The following is a 15586-nucleotide window of genomic DNA, read 5'->3' as shown; positions in this document are numbered from 1 at the left end:
GGATAACGAGATTCTAACAATTGCGAATAAAGTGTACAATGGAAACATTGGAAACAGAGGACATTGTTCATGTTTAATTACACAAAGCATTCCATTCATTGAGTTACAGTGCTAAGTTAGCGACCAAAGAAAAAGGTAGGCCCTGTTTGCTAATAAATAATGGCAAATCTCCAACGTGGGCTGTTTATGGTTTCCCTGATGTGAAAAATCTTGATAGGGCAACCAAACGCCACGACTAGTGTCAAGTTCACGTTGGTGCTGCTATGTGACTTTACTAGTTTGCTACTCTGACCGTTCTGTTTGATATTGTGGAAAGGGTGAATGATTCAGAGCATGATGCATTTTAAATGGCATCACTTTTGGTCAGTCTTTTCTTAAAACAATTGTACCTGAAAATAAACATAGCTAAATTACAACCAATAACAGATTTTTTTATTTACTTTTACAAATCAAGAGTAGGCCTGATTTGACTAATGGGCTTTGCATCCTTTCCTTCTGCCCTTGTGGTCCATTTCAAAGACATGCTGCCCACCAGCTTTCAAATTACAGTGATGCCACTGGTGGCTTTGTATCAAATTTATTCACATAACTATCCCTCCCTACCATTTTGTAGTTCACCAAAACACCCTGAAACAACTTGAGTCTCACATTCTTATGCCACCATACACCAACAGTGCAAGCAGGCCAATGGCAACCAAGCGCGCGGTCCTTCCTCCCTCACTTTAAAAACTACCACCCACCACTGATCCATACTGTACACAATGATCCATACCGTACACAATGATCCATACCGTACGCAATGATCCATACTGTACACAAAGCTCCATACCATACACAATGATCCATACTGTAAACAATGATCCATACCATACACAATAATCCATACTGTACACAATGATCCATACCGTACAGAATGATCCATACCGTACACAATGATCCATACTACACACAATGATCCATACTACACACAATGATCCATACTGTACACAATGATCCATACTGTACAAAATGATCCATAATGTACACAGAGCTGTTTCGGATACACTCGATTATAGTTGGTGCTTGGACTTACATTGTAATTTCAGTGAGTCACAACATCAATGTGAATTAAAATAATGTTCGGTGGAGCTTTTCTGACCATTTTGCCTCGAATATCAAAGTGATTCTATCCAAAAATTGTATTGTAAAAAAAATCCAGCACACAGCATGCTTTTAATCATGATGTTTTGAACTGTTTTTGCAACCTACACTTAATTCTCAGCACAAATGTCTTGTTTTCAACAGAAAGTATCATTGAGATGGTATGACTTTCCCTGCCACCAGCAAGCTTTGATAGCTAATGTCAATCCTGTAGCTAAAGGGGGTAATCCAATTCTTCCGATTTGCCCTTCAAATATTTCACAGACGCTTGTGGTGTCATCTTCAATCAATGCTTGCTGATATCAGATTACGACAACACGTTTGAAAATGAATTTGCAAAACCCCAAAAACTCCCCCCTCAAAGTCAGTTCAAACAGTTAGCCCTGCATGAAGTTTGGCTGCCAGTATGTGTGTGTCTTTGTGTGTGCGTGTGTGCTTATGGGTATGTAGCATCTGCGTAGCAGCATTTCGATACACAGTACACACTCTCAAAGGCCTACTTGTAGGGACTGGTTCCCTGAGCTCCATGCTGTAGCTTCCAGCCCGCGGTGAACAGACAGCGTATCTTAGTTCATCAAGCTCGTGGCAGCTATCAGCCAGTCTGCCTGTCTCACAGTGTTACATCTGCAGTCCTTCAAGTGACCTTTACTGTGGGTCTCGTTACCTGTATTGTGCTAAGCCCATTCTGCCAATGGTTTCATTGGTTACCTTTTAATGTGACAGATGAATTCAGACCTGTTTTCCAAGATGGGGCATTGCCCAGGACACAGAGACTCTGGCTAGCTTGAACATTATATTCCTACCTTTATTTTAGATGGGACAATATCAGCATTCTATCCAAACACATGTGGGAGATTATGTCATCTGATATTCAGACATCGGTAAGAATTAACAGCGTTGTTTGGCATGCAGATTTGGTTTTCTCATCCCAACGTGTACACAACACGTCTTCCTGGGGTGGTTGCTGATACCTTCTCCTGCCGGGCGATATGGGCCTGATAGCACATGTCAGGGGATCATAACATAATAAATCTCATTCACCAACATGTTGTTTTCTCAGCTCAAAGCGGCATTCACTCTGGGACCTGCGTTTAGCGTGGATAAAGCCACTGTTCAAATAGACTGAGAACACAAGCCCGGGCCGGCCCTCTGACACCCAGAGCCACCAGAGATTCAGCTGAGATTCAGCCTGCTTTTTTTCTTCTTATTTTCTCCTTGGTAACTTTCTGTCATCTGATATGAAACAAGCATTTATCAGGGATTATGATATTATAATAAGTCTCAAGGCACTGAATACTTTAGGGATTTGTTTGTCAGTGTTTCCATCCAAAGGAGGCAATCAGAGCATCAAATCAAAAAAAGTTGTAGAAGCGTGAAATAATTTGACACAAAAAATTTGCTATTGGGCAAGTGTGCTCTCAGGTGATGCATACTTCCATGAAGGCTGGGATGCGGGTTGGAGGATCAGTTGATCTCTTGGCTCCGCTGCGGTTGGCTCCTATTGTCCATAGAGAAACTCTTTACACTTGTTGCTCCATGAAACTGTGGTGAAAGTGTGTGCGCATACACTACACTCAAAGCAAACACACTCAGAAATGCACAACCTCAAATGCACAAACATCCAAAAACATACACGCTTGCTTCCTTGCGTGCATGCCTGCACGAATGCATTCACTATGTGTGCATCTGTTTGAGTATGGGTGCATGTGTGAGTTTGTGTGTGTGGTCATAAATGTATGCACGGTTGTGCACACATTTTTCAGAGATATGTGCATTAAGCGCATGTATGTATCCATGCATGGATACAACCATGTTCTGCAGGAGAAAAAGGAAAAGCTGCACGGATAGAGCATGGGCCGGAAAAGGGAGGCGAAACTATTTCTCAGACCATCTCGTTAACAAACCAAGAGGCTCTGTACTTGTTTAGTCTGTACTGCGCCAATTCACTACACATACATTCACTATCAAATAACAGTGTCTCTTTGCCTTTGCTCCTGACTGGCTGACTTAAAGGGCAGGTCGCAGGCCATTCAGCGCTGCGCATCAAGGTGGTGTCTCCATGAGCCACCATGAGGGGGGCACAGCCCTCATGGTCGGCAAACAGTCAATGGTTAATATATATATATATATAAATATATATATATTATATATATATACAGTAATAGTAGAATCTAGCACATCCCTTCTGCTGCCGAGAATACTTATAGACAGATGGATGGATCTCCAGATAGATATATTGATAGAATGATAAAAGGAAAGAGAGAGAGAGAGAGAGAGAGAGAGAGAGAGAGAGAGAGAGAGAGAGAGAGAGAGAGAGAGAGAGAGAGAGAGAGAGAGAGAGAGAGAGAGAGAGAGAGAGAGAGAGAGAGAGAGAGAGAGAGAGAGAGAGAGAGAGAGAGAGAGAGACGGATGGATGGATGGATGGATGGATGGATGGATGGATGGATGGATAGATAGATAGATAGATAGATAGATAGATAGATAGATAGATAGATAGATAGATAGATAGATAGATAGATGGATGGATGGATGGATGGATGGACAGATGGACAGATGGACAGATGGACAGATGGACAGATGGACAGATGGACAGATGGACAGATGGACAGATAGACAGATAGACAGATAGATAGATAGATAGATAGATAGATAGATAGATAGATAGATAGATAAATAATGTCCCAACCATATATTTTGTTTTCAATAATAATTTTTTCTTTCTTTATTGTTTTACAAATATTAAGTTATCCACAAAAATAAAATAACTTAAACAATAACCATATTAAAACATTAAAAAAATACATACATACTTACATACAATTTGCGACATGAAAATAACTAACATTTTGGTGATGTCACCAAAGATTCCTGAACAATATGTTTCATGTGCAAACAATCTAAATCTGCATTTACAAAAAAAATGTTTTGCCTTAAATAAATTACACAAACTGGTAAGACATACTCATTGTAAGATCTGGGACATCTGGGAAAGTTGTTGGTTTACCGCCCATACCTGCCTTGAGCTACTGCTAGACATTGAACTTGTCCATCAACACGACCCCAACCAGTACATCGGAGGTTACAGTAAGCAATATACAGGTGAGACGGTACAGAGACACAACAGACCATGGCTAGTTTACACAGGGGCACACTGCATCACAAGACAGGGGATGAATCAGCGATGACACACGACGTACACTCATACTTGTAGTGGTTTATCACTATGTGTTTGTGTTTTGTGCGTTCCCGTACAACAAGAGACCGACTCCACTGCATGTTTTTTCTAAAAGCTTTTAAACTTTTGCATAGAACTTCTGAGCATAATTTATGATTTTGATGTCAATCAAATGTGCAGCGCCATGCTGGATCATGTAGCAGTGGACGCCACTGGGTGTAGCCCCACACAGCCCCCCACGCCACTGGGTGTGAGGAATGCATCTCGTGAGGGAGGGGGGCCTGGGCGCTCAGAGGAATGGAGGTCCTGGCTCCCTGTCTTCATTGTTTAAAAAAAATGTTGAAGTGTTTCTGGGGGCTCGGAGTGGACCCCCCCCCCCCCCCCCCGCCCCCGAGCTGAAAACCATTTAAGTTCTGCGAAAGAAAAGCTCCTTGTACACAAGGTCATTAAATATGACGGAGCGCCAGGAGAAGAGACAGCTCAGCAGTCCCCTCGTCTCTGAACAGACAGTGGATCTCCTCTTTTTGATTCAGGCTGTTACAACAGCGTGTGGGGGGGGGGGGGGGGGGGGGGGGTATTATATTTGTAGTTTAAAGATGGAAACCAAGTGACATCATACCTGAGGTTCTGTGATGGATTGGGTCATTCATACCACACAAAACACAGAGAGGTGGAGCAGTAGGGGAACAACTGTGTAGATGGTGGGTTGGAACTGGGGGTTGAGAATTATGTGTTGGAGTGCATCATAACATCGTAACATGGTACACAGTGGACGTGTGTTGGTTGAAATATATTAAGACTCTGGTGCTAGGAAGCATAGAAAGACCCACAACTTACTATCAGGCCCTCTGTTTTGTGTTTGCGTCAATAGCTGCTATTTCAACAATGATATTTTGGTGTGTATACTGCAGGGTTCAACTGAATATTTCATTGGCTGTCCAGCTGCTTGGTCTGAAAGGACCCTTCTCAATCATTCTGTTTCCTTATTTGGAGAGATACCAGGCTCCCTCCTGATGGCCATCCTGTTGACACCTTTAGTTCATCGTGTCTCGTACTCTTATCGTTTTTTCCTGATGAAAAATATCAAAGACTTAGACCTTTCCATTCCTGTTGGCTTCTTCATCCCAGAATACCACTCAGATATTGGTGAGACAAACAATAAGCTGTAAAGCCATTTGCTGGTTTCAATTCCATTTCCTCGAAAAATCACAAATTCTGAGTTCTGTTTCCCGTTTGTTGAATCAGCGTTCATCGACACCATCTGTCTCGGGAGAAAAGCAAAGGTCAGTCTCTCGAGCTGGGACTGATCTGTCATATGCGCTTGCACATGCTCAGTCTTTCCTGCATGCACACACCACTGTACATACTATATATATTCTGAATCAGGCCAAGCCCCTGCTCCTCCTTCTCCTTTCCCATTGGCTGTTTGGACAGGACAGGAAGTTCATCAGCACAAGCAAGGGAAGAGTGGAAAGTGCATTTTGTCACGTCTGTCAACCCGTCTTTGTCTGTCCGTCCGGAAAATATAACAATAATAATAATAATAATAATAATAGCATTTTAAAAATAGTTTCTTGGTGGTGGTGGTGGTGGTGGTGCTTGTCGTTGCCATGGTCACCGTCTCCCTTCACTTGCACACGCTGACCCACTCTGTGATGCGGCATTCGGCACACACCACGTAGCAGCACCAGTGGAACTTGCAGTTGCAGCGCTCGCTGCGTGTCTGCTGCAGGATGTTGTGGCCGCGGCCGCAGCACAGGCTCTCGCAGCGGTCCATGCCCGGGCTGGTCTTGTTGCAGATGCGGCCCTGCGTGCCACTGGAGTCGGAGCCCAGGTCTCGCTCGCAGAAGTCGGGGGACTTCTCGAAGTACACCAGGTCGTTGATGCTGGGCTGCTGGCGGCGGCGGTGGGGGTGCGGGTGGTGGTGGTGTTGGTGGTTGTGGTGGCCGTGGTGGTTGTGGTGGTTGTGGTGGTTGTTGTTGTTGTTGTTGGGATGGTGGTTGCTGTGGTGGTTGCTGCTACTGCTGCTGCTGTGCTGGTGGCTGTTGCTGTTGTGGTGGTTGCTGTGGTGGTGGTTGCCGTGGTGGGAGTGGTCCAGCTGCCCCGTGTTGCGGTTGTGGGCCTTGATGAGCGTGGCGCTCTGGAAGCGCTCCCTCAGCAGGGATCCCACCACTCGGAACTCAGGGGTCACCTGCCAGCATGTCTTGAGCTGGCAGCTCCCCGACGTACCGTGGCACTTACACTTCCTCCGCATGTTGCTGAGCACCACCTGAGAGAGAGACACCCAAAGAGAGAGAGAGAGAAGGAGAGAGAAGAGAGAGGACAGAGATAGAGGGAGAAAGAGAGCGGTGTGAGAGAGAGAGAGAGAAAAGAGAGAGAGAGAGAGAGAGAGAGGGAGAGAGAGAGAGAGAGAGAGAGAGAGAGAGAGAGAGAGAGAGAGAGAGAGAGAGAGGTAAGAGAGGAGGGAGAGAGCAAGGAATGCGGATCAATACATTTGTTTGTTAAAACGCAATGCCACGAATGATGTATTTAACCTTGTTCCAGGGCAGTGCTCCCACAGGGGTACTGCCAGGGAGACGGGATGGAGGAGAGGATTGAACAAATTGTTCTCAGTTGAAAAGCTCAATCACACACTGTAGACCGATACAAGCACAGCCCCGGCAGAAAGAACAATTAGAAATGTGCTTTTTTTCTTTACTAATGATGCTAAGTCAATTATTGCCATACTTTATTATCAGTGAGACCTGTGCCAGCCGCATCCCAAAATGATGAAATCCCAGTGACTTATGTATGCATGAATTATGATCTGCTTTATGATTTGCTTCTCTATTCATCACTTTTCTGAGCGAGGGGTTCATTTATTTAATTTGAGGGGAATTTGAAGGGATTAATGGCTTTTCATCATGCAACAATTAGGTTCTTCTACCAAGAACAGTGGGGATGTGTGCGTAAAAAGGTAAGTATAGAAGCTCAGGTGCTCAGCACTGTTATTATTTATCTTTAGACACCAGCGTCCACACTGTGTATAGTCTTGATTTAGAATGCAACTGTAGGCAGCATAACATGAACACTGACACTTATGTCTGTGTAGGACTGAATTATCCTGTTCAGGTTTGATGTTTCCTTTCATCCACTCAGATGACACAACACACGCCTCAGATCAAATCCAACCTGATAAGATAGAGTTCTTACTGTGAGAATGTAAACGGAGTATTGAGTTTCTTTTCAAGTGCATTGTTTGTATGTTTATTTACACACCTATGAGGAAGGTTAAAAAATGTATGTGTTTGTGTGTGTGTGTGTGTTTGTGTGTGTGTCTACAAGTGTGTGCACTTGTAGATGCACACGCCTCTGCATATGCACACGCCTTGCTTGTATGATCTACACACAGCTGGTAGATCATTTCAACTAACTCCAAATAAATTCAAAATAAACGAGGGGAAAAGGCGGAGGTGCTGATCCCTTGAGGGGAGAACCAGGAGACAAGGAGGAGGTGCTGATCCCCTGAGTGGAGAACCAGGAGACAAGGAGGAGTTGCTGATCCCCTGAGAGGAGAACCAGGAGACAAGGAGGAGGTGCTGATCCCCTGAGGGGAGAACCAGGAGACAAGGAGGAGGTGCTGATACCCTGAGGGGAGAACCAGGAGACAAGGAGGAGGTGCTGATCCCCTCAGGGGAGAACCAGGAGACAACGAGGAGGTGCTGATACCCTGAGGGGAGAACCAGGAGACAAGGAGGAGGTGCTGATCCCCTGAGGGGAGAACCAGGAGACAAGGAGGAGGTGCTGATCCCCTGAGACGAGAACCAGGAAAAAAGGCGGAGATGCTGATCCCCTGAGGGGAGAACCAGGAGAGAAGAAGGAGGTGCTGATCCCCGGAGGGGAGAACCAGGAGACAAGGAGGAGGTGCTGATACCCTGAGAGGAGAACCAGGAGACAAGGAGGAGGTGCTGATCCCCTGAGGGGAGAACCAGGAGACAAGGAGGAGGTGCTGATACCCTGAGGGGAGAACCACGAGACAAGGAGGAGGTGCTGATCCCCTGAGACGAGAACCAGGAAAAAAGGCGGAGGTGCTGATCCCCTTAGGGGAGAACCAGGAGATAAGAAGGAGGTGCTGATCCCCTGAGGGGAGAACCAGGAGACAAGGAGGAGGTGCTGATCCCCTGAGGGGAGAACCAGGAGACAAGGAGGAGGTGCTGATCCCCTGAGGCGAGAACTAGGAGACAAGGAGTATCAGGTCGGACCTGGTCAGACCTGGTCAAGTGTCTGCCACCGCTGTCGTTCCCAAGCATCAATACACTGATGATTGACGAATGAAACGCAAATGCCTGACTCATCCTTTGGAACTAATATATGAACTAAGAGTGAGGAAGAAAGTTTGTATAAAGAAGCCTACAAAAAATGCAGCAAATAAATAGTATGTGGGGAACTGTATTCTTCACAGTGAGGGATAAGGAGAAAGGATTGATGGACGATTATGATTTTTTTTGAAAAGCTTAAGAAAAGGTAATTGTGTTTTTGTCCATTAGCTGAGTGCTGCTTGCAGCGCTCAATTATTGTTCTTCATAAGTTTTATTCTTTCTTTCTTTTTTATTCTCTACAAACTTTGGGACCAAATTTTTTAATGTTCAGAATAGCTTGGAATCGCTTTTATACTTTTTAAGATATTCTACTTTTAAAATACTATATTCCTCTGGTACTTCAACTGTTTATGACGTAACCAGTGGCGTCACTAGGCTGTTTAATTCGTTGCTAAAGCCCCGGATATCATTTAATTAGCCCCGAATCTTATTTAAAAAATAAAATAAAACAAGAAACAAAAAAAAAAAGATTTTAAAACATAACCAGACTGTTTACCACCTCAAGTGAATTAATATATCCTTTCTCCAGTCATATATGTTTATATATATGTTCATATATATATATTTATTAGGGCTGACAAAAGGAAAAATTAACGCAGATTAATAGTGCTTCTATAGTGCCCTTTGACCCGGTGCGTCAATTTCGTTGAAACAAAACAGAGGCAGAGGAGAAGACGCTGCTCGGCCCTGTGAATGGAAAATTCAAGTTTAAACTCCCAGACGTAACTGTAGATAGGAACACCGTTATCTGCAATCTCTGTAGTAAGGAATTGTCCTATCACCGGAGTTCATCAACCCTTAAATATCACCTCAACGCAAAACATTTGGTAGCAAGCTAACAGGTACAAGCTGCCACAGCCCCTGAAGATGGCGCTAGCAGCCAGCCTCGTCAAGCCACACTCGACTGAGATGCATTGAATCCTGAGTGAGATGGAAATGTTATTAATTTGATCTTAAAATGCACCGTATGTTAATGAAAGACATGTTTTAAATAAAAGAGACAATGAACGTCTATTATGTCTATTATTCATTGAATCACTCATCTGCCATAATTTACTTGAATTAAATTATTTCAAAAATACTTTCTCGGAAAAATGTAAGTATGCGATTAATTTAGATTACAGTAATTTTCGGACTATAAAGTGCGCCTTTTTTCCCATTTTTCGATTCTGCGGCTTATATAACGGTGCGGCTAATCTATGGATTTTTACAGCTAGCGGCCACTAGGGGACCTCCTAAATCGAGAGCAAGATAGACATTACGAGAGCGAAACAGCCATCTCTTTCCCGACAATCCCTTCTGTGCACGAACCCTTTCATATGGTAATTAGGGCTGGCCCGAATTATTCGAATACTCGTTCGGAAAATGAGTATTCAAAGCTTAAATCAGTATTCTGAGCTTCGTTTTTTTTTTCGAAATGCTAACCTTAGCTTAGTTGTTTGTTTGCGTTCGCAGTACAGTGCCGCACCAATGAACTGTGACTGGCTTACTGCAGAGCGTGAGCGTCTTGGGAGTACCCGGTCAATATAATGGATATAATATGGAGTCGTAAGACGATCAATATTCGGTATTTGTTATGGATTTATTGTACAAATTCCCTGAAAAGATGCACATTCCAGGATGAATTGAAAAGCTCCCGTAAGGGCTGATATGGCAGCGGACAGAAGATTTGGAACGGAACAACATCTGTTCGCTTTCACGGGGAAAAACTAAGGAACTTCAACTTACTTAGGCCTACTAATTAACGTTCAAAAGCTATTAAATCTTCAACAAAATATGCAGATACTGTCAAAATCGGTTCCAGGGAGTTTATAGGGATTTTTAATGTTGTTTTTGATGGCGTTTTTTTCTGGAACGAGTATTTGAATATTCGCTCGGAAAAACTAACGAGTATTCGAAGCCTGAAAAATGGCATTCGGGCCAGCCCTAATGGTAATTAAACATTAAAACACCTGCAGCTTATAGTCCAGTGCGGCTTATATATGTACACATCATTAAATTTAGCTGCTGCCGCTTATACCCCGGTGCGCCTTATAGTGCGGAAAATACGGTAGTTATTCACAGAGCCTGTAATTAGTTAGATTATTTTTTTTAAATCGCTTGACAGCCCTAATATATATATATATATATATATATATCTAAGGTCTGTCTCACTTGTATTCATTTTACTCTGAAACAACTTGAATGGAACTACAGATGGCTGTGGATAAGCAGCACAGCAGTCAGGAAGCTAGTTAGAGCTATAATAAACTGCGTATTTTGTGAATTTGTGTAAAGCATTATGAAGAAATTTACATGGGCAATAAAGCAAAATTTTTTGCCCTTTCCCTCTGGGCTAAACCTTGGATATTTTTGAAACCTAGAAACGCCCCTGGACGTAACTAAATACATTTTCAACCGTTTATCTTCGTTCAAACCATTTAACGAATCGACACACTTCAATAATATCTAAACGGAATTTCTATATCATTTAAACTTTTTTCAGAATCACAGTTTTAGTTTCATACCGGCTGCATTTTCAGTTGGTCTCATTGATTTACGTTGATGCAGGAGCGTGAGGACGTTCAGCAGTGTTGCCAGATTGGGCAGTTTTTCCCGCTCTATTGGCCTACTTTTGATCACGCACCGGCTCGCTATTCTCTTAAAGACAAACACACACACACACACACACACACACACACACACACACACACACACACACACACACACACACACACACACACACACACACACAAACACACACACACACACCAGGGCAGGGCAATACGTGACCTTTCAGATTCTTCAGTTCAATTAATTTTGCATTTCTGCATTTTTAGCAATGCTTTGCGCTTTTCATTCAGCTGTCACTTTATCTTCTTCTTCTTCTTCTTCTTCTTCTTCTTCTTCTTCTTCTTCTTCTTCTTCTTCTTCTTCTTCTTCTTCTTCTTCTTCTTTTTGATCTTCTTCTTATATTTAATGTGCTCAATACTAGTTTACAATTGAAATTCATATTGTATGATATTCTTAAATGAATAGATGCATGTATAATGCCTGTTGAATGGAAAATGTCATCCTGGTGAATGGAAGAATGGGAATGGATAAATGGAAGAGAGGAATTCATTTTAAAGGTAAAGTCAGCAGACTACAGCTCACTGTTGACGGTAACATGGCCCTAAGATAAGGAGAGGTGTTTCCTTGTGTAAACCTCCACCAGCCATAATCCCGCCACACTTTGTGTTGATTTCAGATTGCACCGTTGGTCTCCAGTTTTTACAACAGGGCCTGCGAACCATAAACCTGCAAGGCCCTAAACACACATGGGCAGCCTGTAATCAGGGAGCTCTCTAACCCACTTAAACCTTACAGACACAAACACTAAACCCGCGTCATAACTGCATCCATACCACAGCTCTGGAGAGGAGGTCTTAAACCATGAAATAGAAAGAAGAAAGAGAAACTCACTACCTAGTTAGCTTTTGTATATTAAATGTGTAATTGGAAAATGAAAACAGGCTGTTTTGTTCAAAGAGATTATGAAACACAAAGCGCCTGCCCCGGTGCTTAGAAGCCTGCCTCCAAGCCGCTGATTTGCCTTGTGGTTGTGGGCTGCGTCATGTTGTGCTACTGTTGTATTGGGTTTGAGATGCGCTACGTTAAGTGGTGTTGCACGTGGATTCAGGGGAGAAACTATACATGAGAATGAGAGAGTTTGCATCAACACGAGTGAAATCTGGCTTCTAAAAGAAAATGCATATGCACCTTCAAGCTAAGTCATTCAATTTGATGAGAGTGCTATTAGAATGTGACAGTATAAGGTATCCTCATCTAAAACATTTTTCCTTTGCGATGTATGAAAAACAAGTGTACACATTTCACACTTTAGCACCTTGTTCCTGACCTGCTGATTTGTGGACGGACAACCAGATGAATGATTCTGTTTGTTTGCCTCTTCCTACACGTCACACACCTGGGTCTGAGGATGGTTGTGTCCGAGAGCGTGTGTGTTTGTTTGTGTGTGTGTGTATGTGTGTGTGTGTGTGTGTGTGTGTGTGTGTGTGTGTGTGTGTGTGTGTGTGTGTGTGTGTGTGTGTGTGTGTGTGTGTGTGTGTGTGTATGTGTGTGTGTGGGGGGGGGGGGGCTGTTTGTTTTAATGTGTCATCGCTCCGCTATAATATTATTATTGTTAAACAAAGGGAATATCGAATCCACTCTTATTTTAATACAATTCCTATTCCCTGCGGAGTGTTCTTGTTGATGCTGTATTCTATGTTCTACATCTCATCCAGTGTCCGTATGAATACTATAGAGTGAATGTTGAAAAATGGAAGAGAGAGTGTGTAGGCATCAATGATTAATGTTCAATGTAAGCAGTGTAACCTCAGTGACAGGCCCGGGACTCACGCATGTGTTACCACAATCCCCCCTTCTCATCAGAAGTCTAAATCAAACACACCAACATCAATCTAAAGGGGGGGGGGTCCTCCGAAACGGAGTTCAAACACACGGTTCCAGTACATTATCCGCGACACTGAGCACACGGCACCACGACACAATAACACACAGCAGAGCGGATGTAACTGCCTCCACATTCATTGGTGGACGGGTTACCGACACACATCTGGTGCCTTTTAATTGGCTTGAAGAGTGAGACGGAGGCGTCCATAAAAGCAGCCCCAGACGGAGATCAAACATTTGGTGCTGGGGTGGCGGGTCGGGGCTGCGGGCAATGTCATCCAGAGAGAGAGAGAGGGAGAGTGGAGAAACCCAGGAAATCCAGGAATAACGTAGCAGACCCCGACACGTCAGACGGGAGCTGAGAGCAGCAGTGGATCAGAGGCACGCCAGCCTGAGCAGGTCAGAGCTGGTCGGGAGTAAGCTCATCTGCTTTGAACTGGAGAGCAGCAGTAGCCGCCTCACCCAGGGCCACATGTCTCTCAGTCGAGCATGAAGGCTTGTTTGACATGATCATCATTATTATTCATCCTAAATTGTAGCTATTACAGGATCATTACGGTAAAAATATCAGCTACTGTTGTGAAGAAGCAAGCCTCTTCAGGGTGAAAGTCCTGGGCTACAAGCTACTAATTCAACCCGCGACAACAACAAAAGAAGGACATTCCAGGTTATCAAATGATCAAAGACTGCTTCATGGTTTGTGTCTAGTTTGATTCTGCATGACAATTTGAAGTTTAGGTAAATTCACAAACCTAACGCTAACTTTTGAACTAAATCGACAATGGTGATATATATTGCTATTGGACAGAACTGGGTCTTCCGGAACTAGCATTACTTAATCACGTAGCAATTATCTACTACAGGGACATAAATCATGGTATACGCTCATCTCGGCAAATAACCCGACGTCATGAAATGGCCCAACTTGTCATCAGTGTTTTGGTTTACACTGCAGTAGAGTAATTGTACTTTATGGACATATTTCTTAAATAACCTTCCCACCCTCATCAGACGGGAACAGGCCTTAATCTCACCGTCTGCTTGTCCCTCCTCCACCATCTCAATGCAGTATAAACGCAGCCTGCACGCTGCCTTGTGTTTATCAGTTCAAAGACGTCTACTTAAGGACTATTAAAGCCCAGCAGAAAGCTTGGGCCGTATCAAAGCCCACCAACAAACACCACGACGGCACACTAAGCCCAGACATCACTTCAGACAAATCAAACGCCTCGCTTCAAACCAGCAGTTGAGGCGGCACAGAAGCACACGCGCATGCACGCAAACACACACATACACACACATACGCATATGCACACAAACACACACACACAAACACACACACAAATGCAGGGACACACACACACAAATAAACACACACACACACACACACACACACACACACACACACACAGACACACACACAAACATACACACACACGCAGGGACACACATACATACAAACGCAAACACATACAGACATACACACACACACACACACACACACACAAACATATATTCTCTCTCAGCAAATGCTGCCCCCACGCACCATGCGTCCCCTCAAACGTTATGTATACCGAAGACTTATTTTGTGTGCATGTGTGTGTGTGTGTGTCTGTATGTGTGTGTTTGTATGTGTGTGTTTCCCTTCGTGTGTGTGTATGTTTGTGTCTGTGTGTGCGTGTGTTTGTATTTCATACAGAAATACGGACACAGATGATGATGAGACACCCAAATACACACATGCTCATATACAGACACACATTGAGACATACATAACAAACACACACCTGCACGCATACAGACACACACACACACACACACACACACACACACATACTGACACGCATACATACATAGTCATACATAAACACACAACCACAAATACACAGACCCCCCCACACACACACACACACACACACACACACACACACACACACACACACACACACACACACACACACACACACACACACACAGACAAACCCACACACGCACACATAAAGTCATGTGCACACTAACACAAACAAACAGTTTGTCACAGACTTAAATGCAACTACACCAGTACATAAATTACAGTGACAAATAGCCTCATAGTGAAATACACAGGACGGAGCTTCTGTGTATGAGGCTGAGCATTTGTGCACATGTGACGTGTGTGTGTGGTAGCTCGTCTGCAGTACCTCAACACTGTTAATTACACACGCTGCCCCGATGTCGCTGCCCCAATGCGGCATTCAAGCATTCGTGTGCCTTGTGGGTGTGTTTATGTGTTTTCCAGGGGCGAGAATCTACGTGCAGATGTGTTTGGTCCACCTCTGCATGTCTACTTCTGCCTATGTACAGTACTATGTCTCGGCAGATGCACACGATGTGCAGGCACGCATGTGTGTATTTGCTTTTCTTAAAAGAGCCCATCTGAGCTCTGCCAAAGCGTGTTGTTGCAGAGTGCTGATGGAGGAGAGAAGGTGTCTGCCAA

General features: G+C 43.8%; 1 protein-coding gene across 1 annotated transcript in view; it reads right to left on the bottom strand.

Moving 5' to 3' along the window:
* Window positions 1–4890: 4890 nt before the first annotated feature.
* The window catches only part of wnt10a (wingless-type MMTV integration site family, member 10a), a 26941-nt gene continuing 16245 nt past the window's right edge, over window positions 4891–15586 (bottom strand). The window contains exon 4 of the mRNA XM_030344318.1: window positions 4891–6584. Within this exon, the coding sequence (XP_030200178.1) occupies window positions 5943–6584 (642 nt within the window). The 3' untranslated portion in view covers window positions 4891–5942. The remainder of the gene's footprint in view (window positions 6585–15586) is intronic.

Source organism: Gadus morhua, chromosome 20, assembly GCF_902167405.1.
Source record: "Gadus morhua chromosome 20, gadMor3.0, whole genome shotgun sequence".
Lineage (NCBI taxonomy): Eukaryota > Metazoa > Chordata > Actinopteri > Gadiformes > Gadidae > Gadus > Gadus morhua.
The sequence above is the reverse complement of the archived record's forward strand: the minus strand, read 5'-3'. Positions and strand labels throughout refer to the sequence as shown.